The 27158-nt window shown below is 30.5% G+C and overlaps 1 protein-coding gene across 1 annotated transcript in view; it reads right to left on the bottom strand.

Moving 5' to 3' along the window:
• Positions 1-27158, bottom strand: part of LOC115878887 (alkaline phosphatase-like) — an 891059-nt gene that overhangs the window by 327399 nt on the left and 536502 nt on the right. Inside the window, exon 5 of the mRNA XM_030895492.1 lies at positions 26124-26302. Within this exon, the coding sequence (XP_030751352.1) occupies positions 26124-26302 (179 nt within the window). The remainder of the gene's footprint in view (positions 1-26123; positions 26303-27158) is intronic.

The following is a 27158-nucleotide window of genomic DNA, read 5'->3' as shown; positions in this document are numbered from 1 at the left end:
AAAAATCTTTATCCATTAGATTTGATACTTTACTTATTATTGGTAATCGTTTAACCCCGCATTGGCGATTTTGAGAGAAAAGTTTTCTAGGTGTAATATGCTTCAATTTGTGAAAATAATTATTAGATAAACGTATTTTTTGACATTTATTATATATTTTAAATAATATTATGTTGGTCCTCCATATTATGTTGAAATACAATATTATGTTGCCCCCATCTATAATTAACTGTTGAAACAGAAGAAACTCTTTTGTTCAGCATAAAACGAAATCTCATTTGCTTCCTCACTGGACAGATCCTACTGACTGCGCAAATTATATGTCCTCGTTGAAAAATTATCTTTTTTAAAAGCAAAATTCAAAAATAGAAATATAAATTTTATTATTTTGATCAGATATAATACGTGTTAAGAATACAAGTCGCGATGAAAGAATAAATATAAACTTGAGAAATTAACGTAAACACATAGGTAACAAAATGGTAGCATTTTTCTAGCCAGATGCCGGCCATGGAAACACTGGTACTCGTAATTACTGAGACATTTCTGATTTTCAAATTTCAAGTTTTATTAAAACAATTGATGATGCCAATATAATTAATAGTTAATTTATATGATTAAATTCTGAATATTTGGATATCTAATACTCATTGCAATCATCATTGAATATCAAAATCCATTATTTCCCGTTAATTTAACTCTTTCTTAAATCATCGTATCATCATATTATTAAATCTAGAGTTAGTCACGTCACCAGCTGTTTAAAATTTCATTGGTTATGAGTCATTCAAACAAAAAGGAAAATGGAAATAGTTTTCATCATAAACATTTCATTCAACAGGGCTTACTACGTTACTACCACTTTAAAAGTTCAATGGTTATGAGACATTCAAAGAAAAACGAAATTGGTCATAATTTTTAGTTGCATATTTTACATTAAGCGTTTTATACTTAAACCTAAAAACAATATTATTCTCGTGGCATGGCGAAAACGGTTTTAATGATATGTCCATTGCGCCGTATAATGAAATATAGTAATTCAAAATTATTCGGAATTCAATTAGTGAATGTAGGTTGAATACTCGGTTGAATATATTTTGAACATTTTAATATTACGAATTTAATTATTCATTTAAACATAGACAATTTTAAAAGTAGCTTCTGTTTAGTTTTTAATAATGACGTGGAAATAATTGTTAGACACAGATAGTAAAGTAATTTCGATTATAGAAGGATTAAATTATGGAAGATAACTTTGCCGCATATCCGGTATATTTAAGATTGCTCATTTTGGCGTTTATATTTAAAAATCAATATATTTATTCAAATATTATAAATTAATCTAGTAAATATAACAACTTAAAAGTACATTTGTTAACAAAATTAAACTGAGTCACTTAAAAATATCGTTAAAAATATTAAACTAATATTCAAAGTTGATTAAGAGAATGTTCTGGTGTAAATATATTAATTTTTTACCAAAATTGTGGAACCTGGTGCTAATAATATTTGCAATCATAAATTGGTAAAATCAGAAAGAGTTCTTTGTATATTTTCCACCATAATAGGCAAAATAAAAACACTAAATCACCACCATACACCAAAACACTTTTACTTTTACACTGGACGCGCGTTTCGCTAACCATGTTAGCATCATCAGCAGATGATTATAAACAAAAGTACAATCTACAAGTTGAGCGTTTATATACTCGCTCAGTGGGCACCGAGTGGGCGTGGCAAAATCTAGCCAACCGAGTCATAGCCAACTGAGCGTAACAGTTAGATTTCCGCCACTAGAGTAGTAGGAACAAAGAACTTGAAGGAATTGGACCGTTGACTCTGTTCATACTATCTTTACATTTATTAATTCTGATGCTTTCATATGCATCTAATTGCCTGTAATTTGAGACTTGTTTAATTAATTTTAAATTATTAAGATCTATACAATGTTCATTCAACAATATGTTCGGCAACGCAAGATTTATCCGGTCTATCCATATCTTATATTTGGAGACTAATTTTTTCTTTGAAAAAATTCTAGAAAATCACAACCCATACCTACGTTTTCTAATTAATTTATAGGTATATCTTTAATGATTTCATAAAAACCGACCTTTCAAGTGGAGAAAGATACGTCTAAATATTTTTCGATATTGTTTGATAGAGAGTTAGCCCGTGGTCAAGTTTAAAAGGAATTCTTAAGAATGTCAATTATAAACTTGTGTATAGTGCTAATAATAAATTACAACAATTATTAGGTAATCCAAAAAGATATATCTTTCTCCACTTGGAAAGGTCGAATTTTATGAAATTCTCTTTAATTGTAATCAGAAATAAGTTGCTCAAATTAGAAGATAGGTATGCTGTAGATTTAAAGAACATTTAGCTCAGCATAAGATATGGTAGACCGGATAACCCTAGTTGCCGGAACATATTGTTGGTATAAAAAGATAAACACCTCCACTGGAAAGGTCGGGTATTTATGAAATTTCTTGTAAAGATTGTAATCAGAAATATGTTGGGCAAACTAGGAGATCAATATTAACTAGATTTAAAGAACATTTAGCTCAGATAAGATATGGTAGACCGGATAAATCTTGCGTTGCCGAACATATTGTTGATAATGAACATTGTATAGATCTTAATAATTTAAAATTAATTAAACAAGTCTCAAATTACAGGCAATTAGATGCATATGAAAGCATCATAATTAATAAATGTAAAGATAGTATGAACAGAGTCAACGGTCCAATTCCTTCAAGTTCTTTGTTCCTACTACTCTAGTGGCGGAAATCTAACTGTTACGCTCAGTAGGCTCTGACTTGGTTGGCTAGATTTTGCCACGCCCACTCGGTGCCCACTGAGCGAGTATATAAACGCTCAACTTGTAGATTGTACTTTAGTTTATAATCATCTGCTGATGATGCTAACATGGTTAGCGAAACGCGCGTCCAGTGTAAAAGTAAAAGTGTTTTGGTGTATGGTGGTGATTTAGTGTTTTTATTTTGCTGTGTAACACCAAAGGTTCCAACCCTCAACTGTAACCATAATAGGGACAATCTTTCAGTAAATGGCCACTTTAATATTTTTTTAATTTCGTGGCCCACACCTTCAGCTAATTTTTATCTTCTGAAGTACTGACTGTCCTGAAATCAAAACTATATTAGATATTTACTTTAGATGGTTTGTACTTACTTTGCTATAAATATGGAAATCGTAAATCATACAGGTTGTTCAAAATTCTACGCCAAACTTTCTAAAATATAACATAATCTTTCTATGTTTTTTTAAACACCTGTATATTATTTTTTTAATAGATGGAGAATTAAAAAATGAACATTTTTTGCATTTAGAGTATTTCAAAGTTTTTAACGGTTTCGCAGATATTCCCGATTTTGTATTTCATATGGCATTTTCCACAGTAAATTTTTATCAAAGCCACCCAATGATTTTTCTCTCGTATTTTACCATTGAAAGCGCCATATGAAATAATACTGCGTGTATCCGGAAAACTATTAAAAATTTTGAAATACTTGAAATACAAAAAATGTTTATTTTTTAATTCAAATATCAAAATATATATATATATATATATATATATATATATATATATATATATATATATATATATATATATATATATATGCTACATATATATATATATATTATATATATATATATATATATATATATATAATATACATATATATATACCATATGATATGATATATATGTATATATATATATATATATATATATATATATATATATATATATATATATATATATATATATATAGTAATATATATATATATATATGTAATAATATATATTATATATATATATATATATATATATATATATATATATATATATATATATATATATAATATATGGTATGTATATGTACATATATATATATATATATATTATAATATATTATAACATATATATATTATATATATATATATATATATACATATATATATAATATATATATATATATATATATATATATATATGTAATATATATTATTTATATTATTATTATTATATTATATATATATATATACTATATATATATATATATATATATATATTCACTCCATCAAATATAAAAATAATATACAGGGTGTTCCATTTAAAAAAACGAAGAAAAATTATTTTATATTTTTGACATCCTGTATGATTTACGATTACCATATTTATAGCAAAGTAAGAAGAGACCATCTAAAGTAAATATCTAATATAGTTTTGATTTCAGAACAGTTCTTGTATTTTTTTATCGTATATTTTTTTTTAAGAAGGTTGAAAAATATATTTTTTTGATTTATTTTTTAATATCTCTGAAACTATCGAAATAGATTTACTCATATCTTAGGATTATGTAAAGTGATCTGAAAGGAAGCCAAAAATGCAATAATATACAGGGTGTTCCATTTAAAAAAATCATCCCGATCCACTCACACTTTTTTGAGCCACCCTATAGAAGTTAAAATATTTTCCAGAAATACATCCTCATACATACTTTAGGTTTGCACTTAAACAAAATTCTCAAGTTTTTTATTCTAGGAGCTACAGATGCCCGACGCACTATTGCCGGACCCTGTATAATAAAGACGAAAATACACGTCGAAACGTCGGAACTTTTTTAAATAAAAAGTTGCCTATTTCCTGATCCTAAACCTGCGAACGCCATTTCATCTATAACACAAAAACGCGGCAAATCTACCACATTGTATATGGTTTATTTTCTATTTGTCTGTCTGATTTTAATACTACTAAAAACTATCTTGGATTTCATCTCGTTTGTAAAAAAAATCCAATCCAAAAATGTTGCGAATGTAAAGTTATTAATTACTTAAATTTTAAAACGTAATCAATAGGATTTTACTACTTCATATGCAAGTACAGGTTATTATGCAACTAGCTAAAATATTAGTTGCATTGCCAGGCTAGTGGAAAGTACTATCCGCGGCATCCCTACTTTAAAGCATATAAAATATTTTAAAACTCGTTATTGTTAACAATGCAATTACAGGGATCTATCTCAATATCCTCAAGGGATTCACTGTTACAAGGACAATTCAAAATTTAAAAATCTACATTGACATAAACATTTCAAGTTGAGTGACAACGGATAAAAAACTTAACACAAAAAAATTCACAGTCCTTTACAAAGATGCAAACGGGGGGGCATTGAAAATGATGAATAAAAACGTAAAAATATGATTAGTGTTAATATGAGTGTATTACATACATATGTTTAAATAACGAACTTAACAAAAAACAACAGATTTAAAGATTCACTGAAAAAGTAGTAATGTTAAAATTAAATAAAACATTGTCAATAATAATTATGCGATCGCACCTATCCGTAAAACAAGCAAGAAAAAAAAAGAATTCTTACGGAAAGTTACACTTTACGATATAATTTTTTAACTGTTAAAGGCAAACCCCATTTAAACACAAAACTTTTTAATACCTACTACTGTATCTAAAAGACTTTTTTTTTAAATTATTAAATTCTTAGCCACGCTTCTGTTTTTCTTGGCTGTTGTGCGTCACGTCACAGATTAACAGGCCAACGTTTGCACCACAACGCGATGCTGCAGACCACTAGGTAGACCGGTCGTAGAAATTTATGTTATACAACTTGTAGTCAATCTACACAAATATTATCAAAAACTTTTTTTCTTTTAAAACGTGTTCAGATTTTGTAAAAAGTATAAGTCAAAATCGCAAAACTTAAATTTGATATGAGTTTCTTAGTTTTTAACTAATATAGTGGCGAATTACAAAAATTCCTTTTCAATGAAAATTAATGAGTTAAATAAGATAATTTAATAAATTACTAGCTTTTTCGCGCGACTACGTTCGCGTTACACCTCGAATCGTTCATGCATTGATTTAAATGATTTTTTACTTCTTTATAGCTAGTGAGCATAGATGTTTTTTATTTTTCATCTTTTTTTTTATTTATTAAGGGCACTAGTACTCTCTTTATAGGTTATTTTTTATTCTTTGAAGGATAATTGAGGAAGATATATTTCGTTATGATGTCACTAAATAAACCCTTGTATAAAATTTTATACTGTCTGGTTTATAATGTTATAATATTGCATTTTCGTACAGCAAATTTTCATTCCCTATTCTACTCCCTAAGGGTATAAATTTCATAATTCGCTTTACCTTTGTGCCAATTTTTATGTGTATAATCCAGAGGTCACCAAGTTTTATATAAATTTTTACTAACTTTACCCATTTGGTTGATGAATTTCAGAAATTTCTTCTAATTCTTTTTGTAGGATTTCATTCTTCTAGACCAAATAGTAAGGAATTTTCATACAATAAACTGTTCCGAGATAATTTTACTCTCTAAGAGGATGAATTTCCTAAAATCGCTTTGTGTAGCTAATTCACTAATGTCGTTTAAACGAACCTTTGTGCTAATATTTATGTATGTAAAGCTGGCGGCATGAACTCACTCTAAAATATCTAAAAACGTTATATATAATCTAACTGACACACCACTGACAATGACAAATAATTTATTTCTGGAGGTATTGTGTGTAGGTGTTTTTCAGGTATGTTTTAGTATTTAGTCGTTTTATACAAAGAAATAGCCATTAAGCACTATAAAAATACTTCATAACAAATCTACACATATATACTTTTCATTTAAAAAAAGAATCATCAAGATTGGTAAAGCGGTTTCGGCGGGATGGATGCAACAAAAAAACCCTTTGAGCTTTTATATATGTATGGATTAATTATTTTTCCAACATATTTTACTTTGCAAATTTTTATAAATAGTCAGACTCGCCAATATCGTACTCCGTGTCCAGCCTGTTTAGCCAAACGTAGGCCGATTCCTCTTCGACGGCGTCGTGACCCTGGCCGAAGGAAGAGTCTTGAAGACGCTCATCCGCGCATAGGAATAAGTTGACTGCGTAGCGTATTGCGTATTAATCGATTCTGAAATTTTCTATCTCGTGTATAACATGTTCGCAAGTTTATTATTTTAATCTCGATTTTAATAGATAAATGTGTGAAATGCCACCTGAATATTTTCCGCCATGACATGTTTTTACTTTTTTGTTATGGTAAAGTGATTTGTATAAACTTTATTCAATAACGTATATTTTCCTCCATTTGTGATTTTTTAATTTTAAGCGAAAATTAAGTATAACATTTTAGAAAAAAGTAACACTGTAATATTTAAAAGAATAAGAAGAAATTAGTCTTATTACCAATAAGAAGAAATTAGTCTTATTATCAAACCAAACCAAACCAAACTACTTATCGGATAACAAATTAATTACTACTGTCAGCTAGTTCAGCTACTGTCTAGGTAGAATATACCTAGAGTACCTACACCTACCTATGATGTAGGTAGATTAAAGCTTATTTTGACGTTACCTCTCACTTCGGTGTCACAAGCTGAATTTTTCAGAGATGGAAGTACAGTACATGATATGGGGACCCTTATTCCGAAAGTAGTACAAAATTAGACCGGGTAAAAGGGCACTATCATCAAAAATCGATATATTAATACCACCGTATAGAGAAAACAAATACTTATTTTTTGATCCAGTAGACAATAAAGTCTTCGTAGGGAGTAATTTTTTATAATTATTTACGAAAAAACATTTCCATTAGCGCTTATGACCAAAAAAAACTTTAAACATGAATAATCATTTCAATCATGCGAAAATTTGGTTTAAAAATAGATTTTTTTTTAATATAACTTTCATTTAACGAAAAACGAAGGCCTACATGAAAAAAAGAAACAATTTAAAAGTTTCGCTTATGTCTTGACAAGGTATCAAAGCAAACCTCATATTTTTTGGTTTTAAACTAATAAAGATATATCAATAAACAATTAGCGATGTAATGGTTTTTGCGCGCGCTGGCCGACTGCCGCCGCTGCGCCGAGATTTCCTATACCCTTGTATATATGACGTCATGGTGTGGCAAATGTAGCATTTTAATTCGATTTGGACTCCCTTATATAGGACAACAGAAACATTTTCAATGTTAAAAAGTAGAGATACAAAAACAAACACAAAGGAAAATAGATAATTATTTACATCAGAGTATCACAGTTGAATTAGAATATCACAGACGAGTATCACAGTTGGTGGTACATATTAATATCTTTCATAAAGTTCAAAATATTTTTAATTTTTTCTTCTTCGGTTAAATTTTCACTAATTTTACCACGTATATCGAATCTACTTCTTTCTACCGTATATTGAGGACATTCACATATAATGTGAGTTACTGTCAACTCAACATCACAGACTATGCACATTGGATGTATTTCTCTTTTAAGCAGATATGCATTAGTCACCGCAGTATGCCCAATACGAACACGATGCACTCTGGATTTATCCGTTCGTCCTAGTGCAAGATGTAAGGATCCTGTTTTATTGCGCGAAGCTTTGACGGTTTACCTGCCCACTCATTCTGCCATTCCCTTTCTGTTCTTTTATACAGTAGTACTGTAAAGTCATGTTTACTGATATAAGGGAAATCAATGGTTTGTCTTCTACCAGCTTGCTGAGCAGCTTCATCTGCCATTGTGTTGCTAAGTATATAAGTGTGGCTTGGGACCCATACAAACGTTCTGTTTCCCTTTTCGCTACACTCTTGAATAAGCATCTGAATTTTTTGTCTCAGAGAATCATGGACAAATATGACATTAATTTTAGACACGATTTCTAAAGAGTCAGAAACGCAGCATGATACTTTTGCATAAAACACTTCAGTAGTACGAAAACCTATTACGAAAGACATAGGTGCCTGCGTGTGTTCTGAATTATTACTTCTTTAATATAAATAATATCATATGTTTGCGTAAGTTTTCTTGGACCATTTCTCAACTATAAAAAAGTCATATTTTCTTGGGTTGAGGTTCGTTGAGGTTCAAAATTTATTATTTATTAACGAACCTCAACCCAAGAAAATATGATTTTTTTATAATATCATATTACGTATATCATAATATCTTTGTTTCTGTTTAATATCATGTGCATATACAAAAAAACACTTTTAAAACTGTGTTTTGGTTGCGACAAAACATTATTAAATATTTTTAAAACCAACTTTATCTCTACATTACTGATACTGTTGATATTTTTGTAAAAATTATCAACATAGCAATGTCTTTACCTGATATTTTCTTCCTGTATTCTATATACATATTATATCGATATTTTTAAACTCCAAATATAGTTTGACATTTCATATTTCCATAAAAGATCTATTTCTTAGGAATCACATAAATTTGCTAATATTATAAATGTATCTTTTGTTATTTAGCTTCCTCCTTGGTTTTACGACAGGTAAAAGTTAGATATCTTAGAAAAAAAGGTTTGTGGGGAAACTTCCGAAGAATATCACTTTGGCCGTGTTTCCTGCAGGATAATCGAATCTTTTTTTTATAGTCCCAAGAGGGCTGTTTGTTTTTCAAGCAATTTTAACTTATATGTAGTTTTTATCCGTTTCCTGTTTATATGTTTTTTTTTCCAAAATTTTCAAAACTTGTTAAAAAAATCATAAAAAATATATAAGCATAGAAACAAAATCTCGACATTTTATCTTTCTGGCCACTGCCAATTAAATGCTATTACAGGAATGATCACAACCTTATTCTAATCCGGGAAACGATAGTCAAGTTCTTGTTCTTGTTTTTGTATCGTTGCTATATCTCTTTCTTTATCAATGTGGTGGACATATAAAATGTTTACGTCATTAGAGAGACAGCACTGTATACTTTTCTATCCTACAATAGACCATCAATACGAAAAATTGTCGTCAAAATAAAGTTTTTAGTTTTTAAAAAATGTTTAATATTAATGCACCACTTTGAATCAATCATTGGCTCTATCGTTTATACTAGAACATATTATAAACATATGAGATGTATTGTAATTTATAAAAACTATCTATAGAATAATCTTTTTCATCTAAAATACCTCTTCTATTTTTACATTTATAGTTTTAGACTTTTAAAGGTAACGCGATATTTATACTTTCTGCATCGATGTGTCAATGTTCACCGAATTCAATCACCGAATGTGGTCTGTTTTTGTTTGTTCTGGAATTCATTGAGTCATCTAAAACATGAATGGTAAAAGAATAAAAGAATGAAATATGGGATGATAAATATAAATAAATAAATACGTATATAGGCGGAAGAAGGAATACGGAAGTATGGAAATTTATAAAAACAACAACTGAAAAACAATAGTCAACCACTATAGAAATAATAACCAACAAAAAATTGGTGAAATCTTATTCCAACTTGTTGTCAGAGAACAGACCTGCGTATCAAGAATCACCACAGCCAAAAATAAACATTGAAGGAGAGAAAATCTACATGGATACCATCAAAATAAAAACAGCTATAATGTCTTTAAAGAATGGAAGAGCATGTGGCTGAGAGGGAGTATATGCGGAACTCATTAAATCTGGGAATGAAAAACTGTTTAGAATGTTAACAAACATAGTTAACCATTGCTTAAATGGCCATCCAATACCTGAACAGTTGAAAAAAGCATATATCTTCTCTATATATAGAAAGGGTTCAAGGAAAGATCTCAATAACTACCGGGAAATTTTGGTCATCAGCACCATAGTCGGCTCTATGGAAGGATACTGAGGAACCTAATTGAAGACGAATATTCCAGCTACGAAGAAGAAGAGCAGAATAGTTTCAGAGGCGGAAGATTATGTACATATAATATATTTGCATTGAAACAGATTATCGAGAAGAAATCTGCAATGAACCAGGAAGTTCATATAATATTCATCAATCCGCAAAAAGCCTATGATACATTTCCAATAATAAAGTTATGGGAAGTATTGCACGAATCCAGAATTAACGCAGCTCTGATAAAAGCTGTACAAAATCTTTACCCTGGCGGAAGATCACAAATAAAACGATCAACAGTCTCTCAGAGGAAATTGCTATCACTAAAGGGCTCCGACAGGGTTATATATCCCCAACATTATTTAAAATTTATATTGCCAAGGCCTTATCTATGGAAAAGAAAATGTAACGGAATGGGTATAGAACTAAATGAAATATGTTTATACGCCTTGCAATTTGCAGACAACCAGGCCATAATTGCAAACGACAAAGATCACATGAAATATATATTACGAAAAATAATTGAAATATATGCTAAATGGGGTGTCACAGTAAATACAGAAAAAAGATATACCTTCCAATTGGAGCAAATACAGAAAATCTTATTTTAATGAATGCATGTAAAGATTAGAGGTAGGTACCTGGGTTCGATATTTTGAAATAAATATCAGATGCATAAATTGCATTCTATGGAGCACTGAAATTCCAAAGAACAGGAGATATAATATATACGAGACACTAGTTAAAAGCATATTACTCTATGGATGTGAAACATTGCTACTCACTGAAAGGAACTAAAAGAAAATTAGAGAGAACAGAAATGGACTCGATTAGAAGATGGGAATTTCACGTAAAGATAAAATCAGAAAAATACATTAGGCAACAGATGGGAATAGAGGGAACAATATTAAATGATATAGAACAAAATCACTTAATATGGTACGGTCACGTTCAGAGATTGCACAATGAAAGCATTCCAAAAGAAGCATTTCATTGGATGCCACCTGGTAAATTAAAGACTTCGGTCCGTCTGTCCCAAAAAAACATGGAAGGAATATGAAGACCAATGAGCCAGAAAAATCTGACCGAAGAACAATGGGAAAAGCGCATAGGGTGGATTTAGGCATCGGACAACGTCGTAGGACGTTCTGACCCGAATTACTATCTAAAACATGTCTAATTCGTTTTCGATATCTTAATCTATTGTCCTGTTTATTCGAAACAATATGAAGGGTACAAGGAAAACATGATAAGCGCCATTTCGTTAATTTTACAGGAAAGCACTGCACAGCTGGTGGTTATCCGGTTCTCCAGGTGTATTTCATATTTTTACTAGGCATATATCAACAGGATTAAATGGCAGAGTTTATACATATTGTAGGGAGCAGTTAGGTCTACTATAATATTGTAAAATCCTAAAATAAAAAGTTGGCGTTTATCAAGTTTTTCCCCTGGACCCTTCATATTTAACCTTCCACAGAAATTTTAATTCTTGTATTTGTAATGGCTGTTCATCTATTTTTATCGATAGCGATGATTCACTTCCATAACTGACAGTTGATAGGCTATCTGAATTTCTGTTGAATATAATTCTAGATTTAATTTCAGGAAGGATTTTTTTTTATCTGTTGTTTCATATATTCTATAAGTACTGTAAGTTAGTAAGATTTATGTATTAGTTATGATCATAGAATACATTATAATGAACTAAAATGAGCAACTTCTAATAATGTTAAAGTCAAAATTTATTTTTTGGTTGTACCTTATGTGGTACAGTTCCATATAATATCCTGTAATCATCTAAAAAAGTCAAAGTTTTCGATCTCCTTATAAATATCTTCGTGGCTCGGAAAAACTTGATATCCTTGCTAATATATTACATCAGCTGTCGCCTCAAAGGCAAAACTTGTACCACAAATAGATATCTAAAGAAGTATATTTTATAAATTGCTGAAAGACATGAAAGTTCGTCATCGACTTGATGAAATTAGAGTTTGAAAGTTACGAAACTAACTTTTGCAATAGATGGAACGAAAGTGAATATTAATGTTCTGACTGAATTTCCTAGAAATATCGCTATGCATTTCTATAAAAGTTTATAGCCCATTATTTTCTGATGTGGTGATAAAAGTAATCATAAACACGTATGTTTTAAACATTTTGTTTAAAGACAATGTGTTTAATATCTATATAAGGGGCAACGGCCTAACTACGTCGAAACACCGGTTCCCATTAGAACACCGAAGTTAAGCCACGTAAGGCGATACTAGTGGATGGACTGGTGACCGGTTCGAAACTCTGTATCGTGCTGTTGTCCAAAAAAAGCCAAAAGTGTAAAAATCTATTGACACACACTGCTCATTCACGCCAGTTCTAGGCCGGATGAGATCGGATATCTCATGAGTAAGAGTCGATTTAGACACTTGCCAAGTCGGTAGGCCATTGACCATGATATGGCCGAGAACCGCGGTTAGGATTCCGCGTAAACAAAGTAGGCCCCGTCCAGATTAGCCCTGGCAGCAAAAAGGAGACGATAACGTAATATACAGAGTCCGGCAATAGTGCGTCGGGCATCTGTAGCTCGTAGAATAAAAAACTTAGGAATTTCATTTCATGTAAGTGCTAATCTATTGTATGTACTAGGATGTATTTCTGGAAAATATTTTAACCTCTATAGGGTGGCTCAAAAAAGTTTGAGTGGATTTTGATGATTTTTTTTAAATGGAACACCCTATATATTATTGCATTTTTGGCTTCATTTCTGATCACTTTACATAATCCTAAGATATTATTAAGTTTGTTTTGATAGTTTCAGAGATATTAATAAATAAATGAAAAAAATATATTTTTCAGCCTTTCTTATAAAATTTATTAAAAATACAAAAATTGTCCTGAAATCAAAAATACTCCAGGTACTTACTATAGTTGGTCTGTACTTACTTTATTATAAATATCGTAATCTTAAACTATACAGGGTGTTCGCAATTCTATTTCAAACTTTCTAAAATATAAAATCATTTTCCTTCGTTTTTTTAAATGGAACACCCTGTATATAATTTTTTTGTTGGATGGAGAATTCGAAAGTGAACATTTTTTGTATTTACAGTATTTTAAAATTTTTAACGGTTTCGCAGAAATTTGATGTATTATTACATATGGCTCTTATATCGCTAAGATACAAGAAAAAATCATTAGTTGGCTTTGAAAAATAAGTATTACAGTATAATCACTGAATTATATTGTAATCTAACTTTCAAGTAGGTTTAGTGTCAGAAATAAATCCTTAAATATCAAAACATTAAAAGGCTTATAGGCCAAAGGACAAAAATGCTTTAATTATATTCGCGTCCAGTCCGAATGTATTATCTTGATTTTTCTATACGTAGTACCGTCCCTGCGTGCACAATTTTAAAGCTATAAGCTAAATTCCCTCCCGCTACCAGCCTAGGTGGCGGCGCCGGACCTGGCGCGGCGGTCGGTATTCATTCGTCTTTCGTGCACGGAGCAGTGCGGATCGTAGCTCTCTGATTTCTTCGTCGTAGATCGATGAAGCCATTTTGTTTATTCTCTACTCATTTTGGATATTACTATGTAATATACGGTGTTCTACAGCTAGGTAGAACACAAGGAACAATATGTAAGTATTGTATAATTTTTATTTTTAGAGAAAAACGAAGTGGACGTAAATAACGGAATATTAGAATTAGATAAAAGAAGAAAACAATAAGAATATTATATATATCGGACTGTTGTACTCTCAGTGAGACAAAGTTCGTACGTGTAAAGAATGTCCTTCTCCTTGTAAGAGGAATTCTCATTTATATAAGGTTCTATATCTCGCAGTCAAGAGAATATTATAAATGCCAAAGTGTTGCATCTCCGAGTGAGTCAAATTTCGTACTTTTAGAGGATGGCCATATGAGAGAGATTCCTTTTATAAGTCAATATTGATATCCCACTATCGAGAGATAAATTACAGGTATCACAGGTAAGTATCTTATAATATTTATTTTCAGGTAATTAAATAATGGAGGGAAATAATTGAAGTGGAAGCAAATCTCTAAATGTAGAAATTAGAGGCAAGGAGGAGACAATGGAAGTAGACAAATGGAGAAAGCAATAAGAATATCGTATATATCGAACTGTTGTGCTCCCAGTGAGACAAAGTTTCCTATTTAGAGAATGCCCTTCTCCTCGTGAAAGGGATTCCTATTATATGAGGTTAGAAATCTGGCTATCAAATAATATTATAAATATCGAACTGTTGTTTTCCCAGTGACGCAAAGTTTCCTATTTATAGAGAATGCCCTTCTCCTCGTGAGGGGGATTCCTATTGTATGAGGTTCTAAATCTCTCTATCAAGAGAATATTATAAATACCGAAGTTGTGCCGAAGTGTTGTATCACCCAGGGAGTCAAATTTCTCATTTTTCGAGAATGGCCGTCTCCGTGTGAGGGATTCCTTTTATAAGTCATTGTTGATATCCCCTATCGAGATATTAATTACACGTATTACCGGTGAGTATCTTATAATACTTATTTTTAGGAAATTAAATAATGAATGGAAATAATTAAAGTAAAAGCAAATTTCGAAATATGGAAATTAGAGGCAAGGAGGAAACAATGGAATTAGACAAAAAGAAAAAATGAGAATAACATATATATATCGAACTGTTGTCCTCTCCGTGAGACAAAGTTTCGTACTTACAGAGAATGCCCTTCTCTTCGTGAGAGGGATTCCTATTATATGAGATTCTAGATCTCGCAATCAACAGAGTACTATAAATGCCGAAGTGTTTTATCTCCCAGCAATGAAATAAGGTATGAAACAAAATTTTGTACTTTTAGAAAATGCCTATCTCTGGAATGGATTTCTTTTTTTATGAGATTTTAGATCTCACTCTCAAGGGAATATTATTTATATATTTAGGTGCCAAATATTTGTATCTCCCAGTGAGACAAAATTTCGTACTTTTAGAGAATGCCCATCTCCGTGTGGGAGGGATTTCTTTTATACGTTATCGATAGCCTTATCGAAAAATTAATTACACGTATTACATGTAAGTCTTTTAGAATATTTATTTTTAGACGAATATTGGATGGAAATAAATAGAAGTACATCCCGAAATGTGGGGATTAGAGGAAAGGAGAAAACAAAGGGATGAGGAATATTGTATAAACACGGACTGTTCTTCTCCCAGTGTTCTTTTCATAGCGAGACAAAGGTTAGTACTTTTAGAGAATCCTCTACTCCGTGTGAGAGGGATTCCTTTTTTAAGATATTCCAGATCTCGCTATCGAGATAATATTATAATAACCGAAGTGTTGTTGTCTCAATGATACAAAATTTTGTAATTTTAGTGAATGCCCTTCTCCGTGTGAAAGGGATTCCTTTATAAATTACGTTCTCGGTCTCGTTATCGTAGAAGTAGATTTCACAAAAGAATTTCAAGTAACAAATCTAAAATTTTAGACCCTCAAAAAAAACAGGAAAACTCCTCCAGACATTATATTTATAAGGCTGTACGTTCAAAAAGCAGGACAGTCGCTATTTAAGTGTCACTATCTCATAACAGATCGAACACAAGCTCAGCAACTAGGAAGAAGAAAATAACCAAATCTAGCGATTTGTGCAGTTTGTTGGGGGAAGGGCAATCCAAAGAGACTACAGAACATTTGACTCTTCGATGATGATTTCTTCTTCGGGAGACGAATTCAGTCTTAGCCAATGATCTGGCTTCAGCACAGAACAAGGTCCAACTTTTATATCTGCTAAGCGGCGAAATCTACTTGAAAAAATATTTTAACTCCCTAATTTACCAAGGAGCCATGGCATGTCGCCTATCCTCTCCTGTGTCATAATTGTTAAGATGAAGTCCAGCATATTTTCGAAATCAAACTCTTAAAAAAAAATATCTGGGTTATAAAATTTAACAATAGTCGTCGTAGACTCAATATTCTTTTAAAGGAAGAGAAAAATATTCATAAATATATCATGGAACAAATATGGACGGTTGTTATAGATACCGGACGCATAGTCCTATGTGGTTGACGGTATCTTGTACAAAAGGTATCAACTATTTTTCCCTCTGAAGGATTTTCAAATGAAAATCATGAGGGAAGAAGGACCTCTGGATAAATTTACGTTTGAACCTTGCTTAGAGGAAAAGATACAAACAACGGAATGTATCCAGATATTTGTGACAGATATTCGAATATGTCTTTACCTTCTTTCTTTGAAAAAGAGAAGGGGGGTGATACATGAGGCACGAGCGGCCAATTCATTAGGTACCCTCCAGTTTGCTGCCTTGGCAGCCTCCTACCATAAAATAGGCGACAACCAACTTAACGTTGACCTCCAAGTCATTAAAAGTAATCAACTTAGCTGACCAGCTAATAATAATAACTCAAATATGTATATATTAATAAAATAGCTAATATCCTAGATTTTCATAGCTAATAGCTAATATATAATATATATATATATACATATATATATATATATATATATATATATATATATATATATATATATATATATATATATATATATATATATATATATATATATATATATATATATATATATATATATATATATACATATATATATATTAAAAAAAAAAAAACACGTCTCTATTTTTCTCTATTTTGGCTAAAGAAATTTCTCTATTTTGGCTAAAGCTATTCTAATGGAAATGTAAGTTTTATTCTAAATCTTAAGAAACACGTAACTGTGTCTCATTTCAAAAGGAGGTCCTTATGATAACGGCTGTTAAATGCTAATTTGTTTATGTAAATCTTTGACTTTCATATGTTGGAATAGGAATACTCACCATCTACATTTAGAGTTTATATTTACCCATTTCGGTCTATAAAAGCAGTGTTGTGTTTTGGCCAATACTTTATACATTTTGACAAAGTGACAGACTTTGTGCAAATTATCGAAACAAAAAGTTAGTTTTTTCTTACAGCTTACAGTATATAATATATATTTTCTCCTCTACAATACACTTTCGAAAGAGATGATTATAATAACATTAATGTAAACTTTCGCAAACTTTTTTTCAGAAATTTTTTCTTAAATATATCTGGATGGTTTCTCGTTGAAAGAGGCTTTTGTAAGATTGGATGTGTCTAAGGTTTACTGCATTAAAATTTTACCATAAATGTTCCCTAACAGTTCTACTTTTCTTATCTAGAAATTTCGGAAAGAATAGACATATCAATTAAATCATAAAGTAGAAATAGTTTTCTTTGCAGTTTTACGTATATAAATAGATTATATAATTCTTGCCGTGAACTGCTATGAAAAATAATAAATCATATATTGGTTTCACGTTTAACCTTAGTTATCAGAGACAGATGTCAGTTTGTTTTTAGTCAGTATATAATTATATATGCATATCATAGTTACTGAAAATATCATCAAAAAAAAAAAAAAAAAAATAAATAAATAATACAAATAATAATAAAACTTCTGGTATAAAATTGACACAGATCAATATCTGTGTCTACTTTATATCAATGTCCACAATATCCATACCAATGTATGGATCGAAACCTAATTTATATGATGACTGGTTTAATTCATCGACGTAATTAAAGCATTTTGGAAAATAAATTATTGAGAATCTTAACTTCTTACTACCAAAGTCTAACATTCAAATGTTATCTAATATTAATGGCTTAAAAAGTAAGGCCTTTTAAATATTAAGCAATGGGTTAGAAACACCTTAAAAAATATATATATCGGTTAAACCTCACTATAGTCGAGTTATCCACGCAGTTCTACATTGAGACAGGGATTTCTATCGACACGATGAGTTAACTGGTTTATAAAGTATAATTGAACAATTTTGGCAGAATCCTTTATGGAAGTGCCATCTTATGGGTTTCTGTCTCTGCTTAGTATGCATATATGTATATGTTAAATTGTCACAATTTAATAAATCCATGTATTGATGGCCGTTAAATTGGTTTCATCTTGGTTGCATTCAATAAACATATTTATAATTTCAGCTATTTTTGTCTCAAAAAAAAAAAAAAAAAAAAAATGCTTTCTGCACGGCATTCATTAATTTGCAACCATCAGTTCTTTAAACATCTACGTATAGAAAAATCAAGATAATACATTCGGACTGGACGCGAATATAATTATACGATCAAACGAACTTACCTGAAGTGAAGTTCGATCGTAATTATATGAGGCGTCCAGTCCGAATGTACTATCTTCCCACCCTTCCCGTTTTGCCCCATGGTCGCTTGAATTAATGAATAAATCTTTGAAAAATGAATACCGCCGCTCCAGGGCCGGCGGCGGCGCCGCCACCTAGGCTGGTAGCGGGAGGGAATTTAGCTTATAGCTTTAAAATTGTGCACGCAGGGACGGTACTACGTATAGAAAAATCAAGATAATACATTCGGACTGGACGCCTCATATAATTACGATCGAACTTCACTTCAGGTAAGTTCGTTTGATCGTATAATAAATATTCACTTTATGCTTTCAGCAGATGTAGGTTGCGTTGATGAAAATATTACTTTAACATTTTTTCTCGTTTCAAAGTTCTCAATTTGCTGCCTTCTAATAGATAAATAACAATAATAGAAAAAAGTATTCAATAAAAAAAAACCTAATATACTTTACACTACTACCTTAAACTACCAAAAAACGTAATTGTTTATAATAAATGTTCAAAATGTCTTCCACCTTGGTTTAAACACATTTCTATCCTATTTCTAAAAGATATGTCAACATTTCGCAAAATTGCAGGTGTAATGCGGGTAAACGCATCTGTAATTCTTTGTCGCATATTTTCTTTGGTTGTAGGCAATTCCTTATACACAATTTCTTCTACATATCCCCAAAAAAAAAAAATCTAATTTGGTCAAATCGGGGAATCTGGCTGGCCAGCCGACTGGTCCGCCTCTTCCTATCCATCGTCTCGGAAAAACATTATCAAGGTAGTCACGTACTTCTAGAGCGTAATGTGGTGGCGCACCATTTTGTTGCAGCCACATTCTGTCTCTGATATGTCTAGGAATATTCAAAATTAACCGTAGAAATTCGTTTCTTAGAAAATTTAAGTAAATTTCGCCGGTGAGATGGTTATCAAAAAAATAAGGACCTATTATTAGTTCACCAATAATTCCACCCCAGACATTTAATGACCACGAGTGCTGATAATCCACTTGCCTAATTAGTCGTGAATTTTCAGTAGCATAAAATATGAAAATTATGCTTATTTACACATCCAGTTTTGTGAAATGTGGCCTCATCGGTAAAGAAAACTTCCGTAAAAAATTTACAGTCCTTTACAAAGATGCAACCGGGTGGGGGGGCATTGAAAATGATGAATAAAAACGTAAAAATATGATTAGTGTTAATATGGGTGTATTACATACATATGTTTAAATAACGAACTTAACAAAAAACAATAGATTTAAAGATTCACTGAAAAAGTAGTAATGTTAAAATTAAATAAAACATTATCAATAATAATTATGCGATCGCACCTATCCGTAAAACAAGCAAGCAAAAAAAAGAATTCTTACGGAAAGTTACACTTTACGATATAATGTTTTAATGTTAAAGGCAAACCCCATTTAAACACAAAACTTTTTAATACCTACTACTGTATCTAAAAGACTTTTTTTTTAAATTATTAAATTCTTAGCCACGCTTCTGTTTTTCTTGGCTGTTGTGCGTCACGTCACAGATTAACAGGCCAACGTTTGCACCACAACGCGATGCTGCAGACCACTAGGTAGACCGGTCGTAGAAATTTATGTTATACAACTTGTAGTCAATCTACACAAATATTATCAAAAACTTTTTTTCTTTTAAAACGTGTTCAGATTTTGTAAAAAGTATAAGTCAAAATCGCAAAACTTAAATTTGATATGAGTTTCTTAGTTTTTAACTAATATAGTGGCGAATTACAAAAATTCCTTTTCAATGAAAATTAATGAGTTAAATAAGATAATTTAATAAATTACTAGCTTTTTCGCGCGACTACGTTCGCGTTACACCTCGAATCGTTCATGCATTGATTTAAATGATTTTTTACTTCTTTATAGCTAGTGAGCATAGATGTTTTTTATTTTTCATCTTTTTTTTTATTTATTAAGGGCACTAGTACTCTCTTTATAGGTTATTTTTTATTCTTTGAAGGATAATTGAGGAAGATATATTTCGTTATGATGTCACTAAATAAACCCTTGTATAAAATTTTATACTGTCTGGTTTATAATGTTATAATATTGCATTTTCGTACAGCAAATTTTCATTCCCTATTCTACTCCCTAAGGGTATAAATTTATAAATTCGCTTTACCTTTATTGCCAATTTTTTATGTGTATAATCCAAAGGTCACCAAGTTTATATAATTTTACTAACTTTACCCATTTGGTTGATGAATTTCAAAAATTTCTTCTAATTCTTTTTGTAGGATTTCATTCTTCTAGACCAAATAGTAAGGAATTTTCATACAACAAACTGTTCCGAGATAATTTTATTCTCTAAGAGGATGAATTTCCTAAAATGGCTTTGTGTAGCTAATTCACTAATGTCGTTTAAACGAACCTTTGTGCTAATATTTATGTATGTTAAACTGGCGGCATGAACTCACTCTAAAATATCTTATATATATATATATATATATATATATATATATATATATATATATATATATATATATATATATATATATATATATATATATATATATATATATATATATATATAACTCTATATATGTATGTATGTATTAAATATCACTCTATATATGTATGTATGGATTAATTATTTTTCCAACATATTTTACTTTGCAAATTTTTATAAATATTCAGACTCGCCAATATCGTACTCCACCGTGTCCAACCTGTTTAGCCAAACGTAGGCCGATTCCTCTTCAGCGGCGTCGTGACCCTGGCCGAAGGAAGAGTCTTGAAGACGCTCATCCGCGCATAGGAATAAGTTGACTGCGTAGCTTATTGCGTATTAATCGATTCTGAAACGATCTCGTGTATAACATGTTATGCAAGTTTATTATTTAATCTCGAATTTAATAGATAAATGTGTGAAATGCCACTTGAATATCTTCCGCCATGATTTTTGTTATGGTAAAGTGATTTGTATAAACTTTATTCAATAACGTATATTTTCCTCCATTTGGTGATTTTTTAATTTTAAGCGAAAATTAAGTATAACATTTTAGGAAAAAGAAACACTGTAATATTTAAAAGAATAAGGAGAAATTAGTCTTATTTTGAAAGGAAAATATAGAAAAAACTCTTTCTATAGAAAAAGTCTTTATACTAACCGGAATCCGGTGACATATACATGATCTCACCGGAAACATTACTTATTACTTCGCATAACTTGAAGAATATCTACTTTTAATAATGAACACTTCAGAAATACACCAGTAAAAACATTTATTATTTGAGATTAAAACTCGAATTAAATTATAAATATTAGTTACCTATGTTGTTATAGCTTTTATAGGCCTGTTTAACGACTTAATAAGTTACCTGGCGGAAAAATCTGTGCGCGTACCTACCACTATTGTTACAGGTTAATTCGTTAAAGAAATATGTTACACAAATTACGCGAAAATTAAGTATAACATTTTAGGAAAAAGAAACACTGTAATATTTAAAAGAATAAGGAGAAATTAGTCTTATTTTGAAAGGAAAATATAGAAAAAACTCTTTCTATAGAAAAAGTCTTTATACTAACCAGAATCCGGTGACATATACGCGGTCTCACCGGAAACATTACTTATTACTTCGCATAACTTGAAGAATATCTACTTTTAATAATGAACACTTCAGAAATACACCAGTAAAACATTTATTATTTGAGATTAAAACTCGAATTAAATTATAAATATTAGTTACCTATGTTGTTATAGCTTTTATAGGCCTGTTTAACGACTTAATAAGTTACCTGGCGAAAAAATCTGTGCGCGTACCTACCACTATTTTTACAGGTTAATTCGTTAAAGAAATATGTTACACAAGTTAAAAACGCTAAAATTTTAATGGTATTACTTGTGCATTATTGGCCTTATAATGTAATTTGTTGGAATTATATCTTCTTTAAATATAATTAGACTTTTTAACGACTTTTAAGTTACCTAGGAAAAAATCTGTGCACGTACCTACCAGTATTGTTACAGGTTAATGCGTGAAACAAATGTGTTACATATTATTCGTAGTATTAGTGGTATTATATTGGAATCAGCTTGGCATTAGTGGGGCATTATATGAGAAATTTTGGTATTTAATTTGAATTTTTTGGCATTAGTATACAGACATTTGTCAGCGGTTTACTCCTTTGTAGATAATCAAAAAAGTTTTTTGATAAAATTTGCTTTTTATGTCAGATCATTTCTATGAAAAAAAAATTACATTAGATTTTTATTAAGGACGCTGGGTAATTAGAACATTGACTAATAAAGCTTGTCCACTTTAAATAAGGGGTCACGAAATATCCTCCTCGGAGTGTTTGGGTTCAGGGGTGTAATTTATTATCAATCGTTGTTTTATAATAAAAACCATAAAACATTTATTTGTGAGTAAAATAATGCAATGGTTGGATATCTCTCCTTTATAATTAGGTGACTAAAAATACAATAAAATAATTAGAAAAAAAATCTTGTACTTATTTAGTAATTACGTCAATATTAATTAATTGACTTTCTAGTCTATTTTATTTTATGTACAAATATATTATTAAATTTTAAGCATTAAGTAATAAAACTCTTTGTGCCATCTTAGATCGTAAGAGGTTACGAAATATACTCCTGGTTACACCCCATACAGAAAACAGTGTAAGGGGTGTAAATAAATTGTATAATCACTGTTTTTTATAATAAAAACTATAAAACATTTCTTATTTGTGAGATTAAAAAAACAAAACAATGCATTGGTTAAAATAAGTACATTCAGTACATATGTATGTGTTATAACATAATATAGCCATTACTATTATACTATTACTATTATACTTATACGTTACCTCTCACTTCGGTGTCACAAGCTGAATTTTTTAGGGATGGAAGTACAGTACATGATAAGGGGACCCTTATTCCGAAAGTAGTACAAAATTAGACCGGGTAAAAGGGCGCTATCATCAAAAATCGATATATTAATACCACCGTATAGAGAAAACAAATACTTATTTTTTGATCCAGTACACAATAAAGTCTTTGTAGGGAGTAATTTTTTGTAATTATTTACAAAAAAACATTTCCATTAGCGCTTATGACCAAAAAAAACTTTAAACATGAATAATCATTTCAATCATGCGAAAATTTGGTTTAAAAATAGATTTTTTTTAATATAACTTTCATTTAACGAAAAACGAAGGCCTAAATGAAAAAAAGAAACAATTTAAAAGTTTCACTTATGTCTTGAAAAGGTATCAAAGCAAACCCCATATTTTTTGCTTTTAAACTAATAAAGATATATCAATAAACAATTAGCGATGTAATGGTTTTTGCGCGCGCTGGCCGACTGCCGCCGCTGCGCCGAGATTTCCTATACCCTTGTATATATGATGTCATGGTGTGGCAAATGTAGCATTTTAATTCGATTTGGGCTCCCTTATATAGGATAACAGAAACATTTTCAATGTTAAAAAATAGCATTTTCTTGTACTTTAAATCTTGCCCAATTACAAAATTCCGTTCTATTTTGAAAATCGTTTTCTGTTAGGCTCTGATGGAGTTGGTAATGGTAAGGATGGTAACGATATTTTATTAATATTCTCCGAACCGTTCTTTCATTTACGCCAGTTGCTGCGCTGATTTCTTTTTGAGACGAACTTGGATTTTCCTCTACAGTTAAAAGTATATTTAACTAATTTTCTTCGTTGGTGACATGCTTCGTTCGTTCCTCTTTTTTATAGATCACACTTCCAGTATCAGTAAATCTTTCAAAGAGTCTTCTCTCTCTAAAACTAACCTCTTCAGGATGCCTTCTTTCAGGATTCCGACAAGCATACAGTTTACTTGCTAGTAAACATTTTTTTTCGCTTTCGCCCAACACAAATATCATATCAACAAGTTCATCTATGCTAAAATTCATTTTACATTCACAATCTACTGAATATTTAAAAATTAATATACTTTTTAATTATGTTAACAGTTAACTGAATTAAATGAAAAACTATTGTGTCATATAAACTGACAACTGTTTCTCGAAAGCCAAATGCGGATATTCATTAAACGTTAAGCCATTAAAGGATTTTAGCAGTTCAAAGTTTTTTTTATCTATTTCTGGTACTAAAATAACTTGGAAGTTAGGTTACAACATAATTATACTGTAAGACTTATTTTTCAAAGCCAACTAATGATTTTTTGTCTTAAATCTGCGTTGCTAGAGCCATATGTAAAAAATACTCCAAATATCTGCGAAACCGTTAAAAATTTTAAAATACTTTCAATTCAAAAAATGTTCACTTTTCAATTCTCCATCTATTGAAGAAATAATATACAGGGTGTTCCATTTAAAAAAACGAAGAAAAATTATTTTGTATTTTAGAAAGTTTGGCACAGAATTTTATTATTTTATATATTATATTATATTTTTTTTTTTTGGCAAACACTCTGTATGACTTAAGATTACGATATTTATAGCAAAGTAACTACAGACCAACTATAGTAAGTACCTGGTGTATTTTTTATTTCAAGTTTTTGTATTTTTAACAATTTTTTTAAGAAAGGCTGAAAAATTAATTTTTTTCATTTATTTATTAATATCTCTGAAACTTCCAAAACAAATTTAATAATATCTTAGGATTATGTAAAATGATCAAAAATGAAGCCAAAAATGCATTAATATACAGGGTGTTCCATTTAAAAAAAATCATCGCAATCCACTCACACTTTTTTGAGCCACCCTGTAGTGGTTAAAATATTTTCCTGAAATACTAGTACTGCTAGTCCTAGTATATACTATAGATTTGCACTGGAAATAAATTTATAAGTTGTTTATTCTAGGAGCTACAGATGCCCGACGCACTATTGCCGGACCCTGTATACGTATAATACGACAATAACGGGAGTCTGTACAAGGCAAAAGGTGGCGGCTCGCTGGTCGCTCTATTTATAGAAATCAATATTTTTGTTTAAATAAATAAAGCGACCGTACTGGTTGAGGATCGAACCCAGTACCATCCCATCTCTCACACCGCAGATCGACACACTAACTGCTTGCGCTACGGCCGGCCACCAAAATAATTGACAGAAGTAAAATAGGTCTAACTGGAAAAGGAAGAGATCTGGTTATGAGTATAAGAGCAAGGAACCCGAAGCCGGTGATGACCTTTTCTTGCAAATTTCACTATCGAATTATGAATGATTTTTAATTTAAATAATCCCATCACTAATCCAAACAACCCAAAATAGTCAAACGCACATGTATTGAATTATTAAATTTGCATAACTTACGTTTATATTTCTTCCTGGATCGTTCTCTATTAGCTGCCTTGCCAAATCCTTACAGGACTTTCTGGATGCGGGAGGCACTTTCGAGTCGTCTTCCCAATATCGGGACGGAGAATGGCCGTACAACGCTGCAGGTGTAGCATGTGTTATTCTGGTATTCGTGACGATTCCCGTAGACTTTCCTGTAAGTAACAAGAATCAAAATTAAATTAATATAATATAATATAAATATAGATATTCAAAAAACACCTAACAAATGAATTTTTGAACATAAAATGTTATAGAGCCATTTTACTATATTCTTGTATTGCATAAAAAATAGAAAATCTAAAATCTGATTGCTGACCCGTAAGTAACGGATACTGTTGAATTATTTATTTATATAAAAATAAAATATTTAAATATAAATATTTAATATTTAAAAGATATTTAATTTTAATAATTTAATTTTATTTTATTTTAAGCTATTCCTTACACCACTCCTCAACACCAAAGTGTTATTACAAGTAAGAGAACTTGAATCTAAATCAATTAACCTAATAAAAACTAATATTAGTGTACAATGGATACAATAAGTAAAAAATTTCTTAAATTGAAACTATAAAATAAAAAGAAAATGTTGCAGATTACTTTAATATGGTGAAGGAGGTAGGATTTAGAATTTTTTTTTATTTCCTTAACATTACGTGTTTAACATAATAGAGCAACCATCCAGTTGTCGTCTCAAGGATGGCAACGGCAAACCACCATGAGTATATCAATGGGCATACAGGGTGTCCCAGGCTGAGCGTGCATTAGAAGTTTCTATAGAACTACAACATCTAGCTCGGAGATTTTTTGCACATGGTTATAGTTTCACAACGAGATCTATCCATTAAAAATATTTTCAATATGGCCGCACTTCCGGAAATACCGGATGTTGACAGCAACTTTCTTATTTTAAATGGGTGCCCCCATTTTTTATTACATACTTAAATTATCTGTAAAATTATATGAATTTTGATATTAAACACTCTATATCTAACAATCACCGTTTTT

The sequence above is a fragment of the Sitophilus oryzae genome, unplaced genomic scaffold, assembly GCF_002938485.1.
Source record: "Sitophilus oryzae breed Bouriz unplaced genomic scaffold, Soryzae_2.0 scaffold_1536_pilon_pilon, whole genome shotgun sequence".
Taxonomy (NCBI): domain Eukaryota; kingdom Metazoa; phylum Arthropoda; class Insecta; order Coleoptera; family Curculionidae; genus Sitophilus; species Sitophilus oryzae.
The sequence above is the reverse complement of the archived record's forward strand: the minus strand, read 5'-3'. Positions and strand labels throughout refer to the sequence as shown.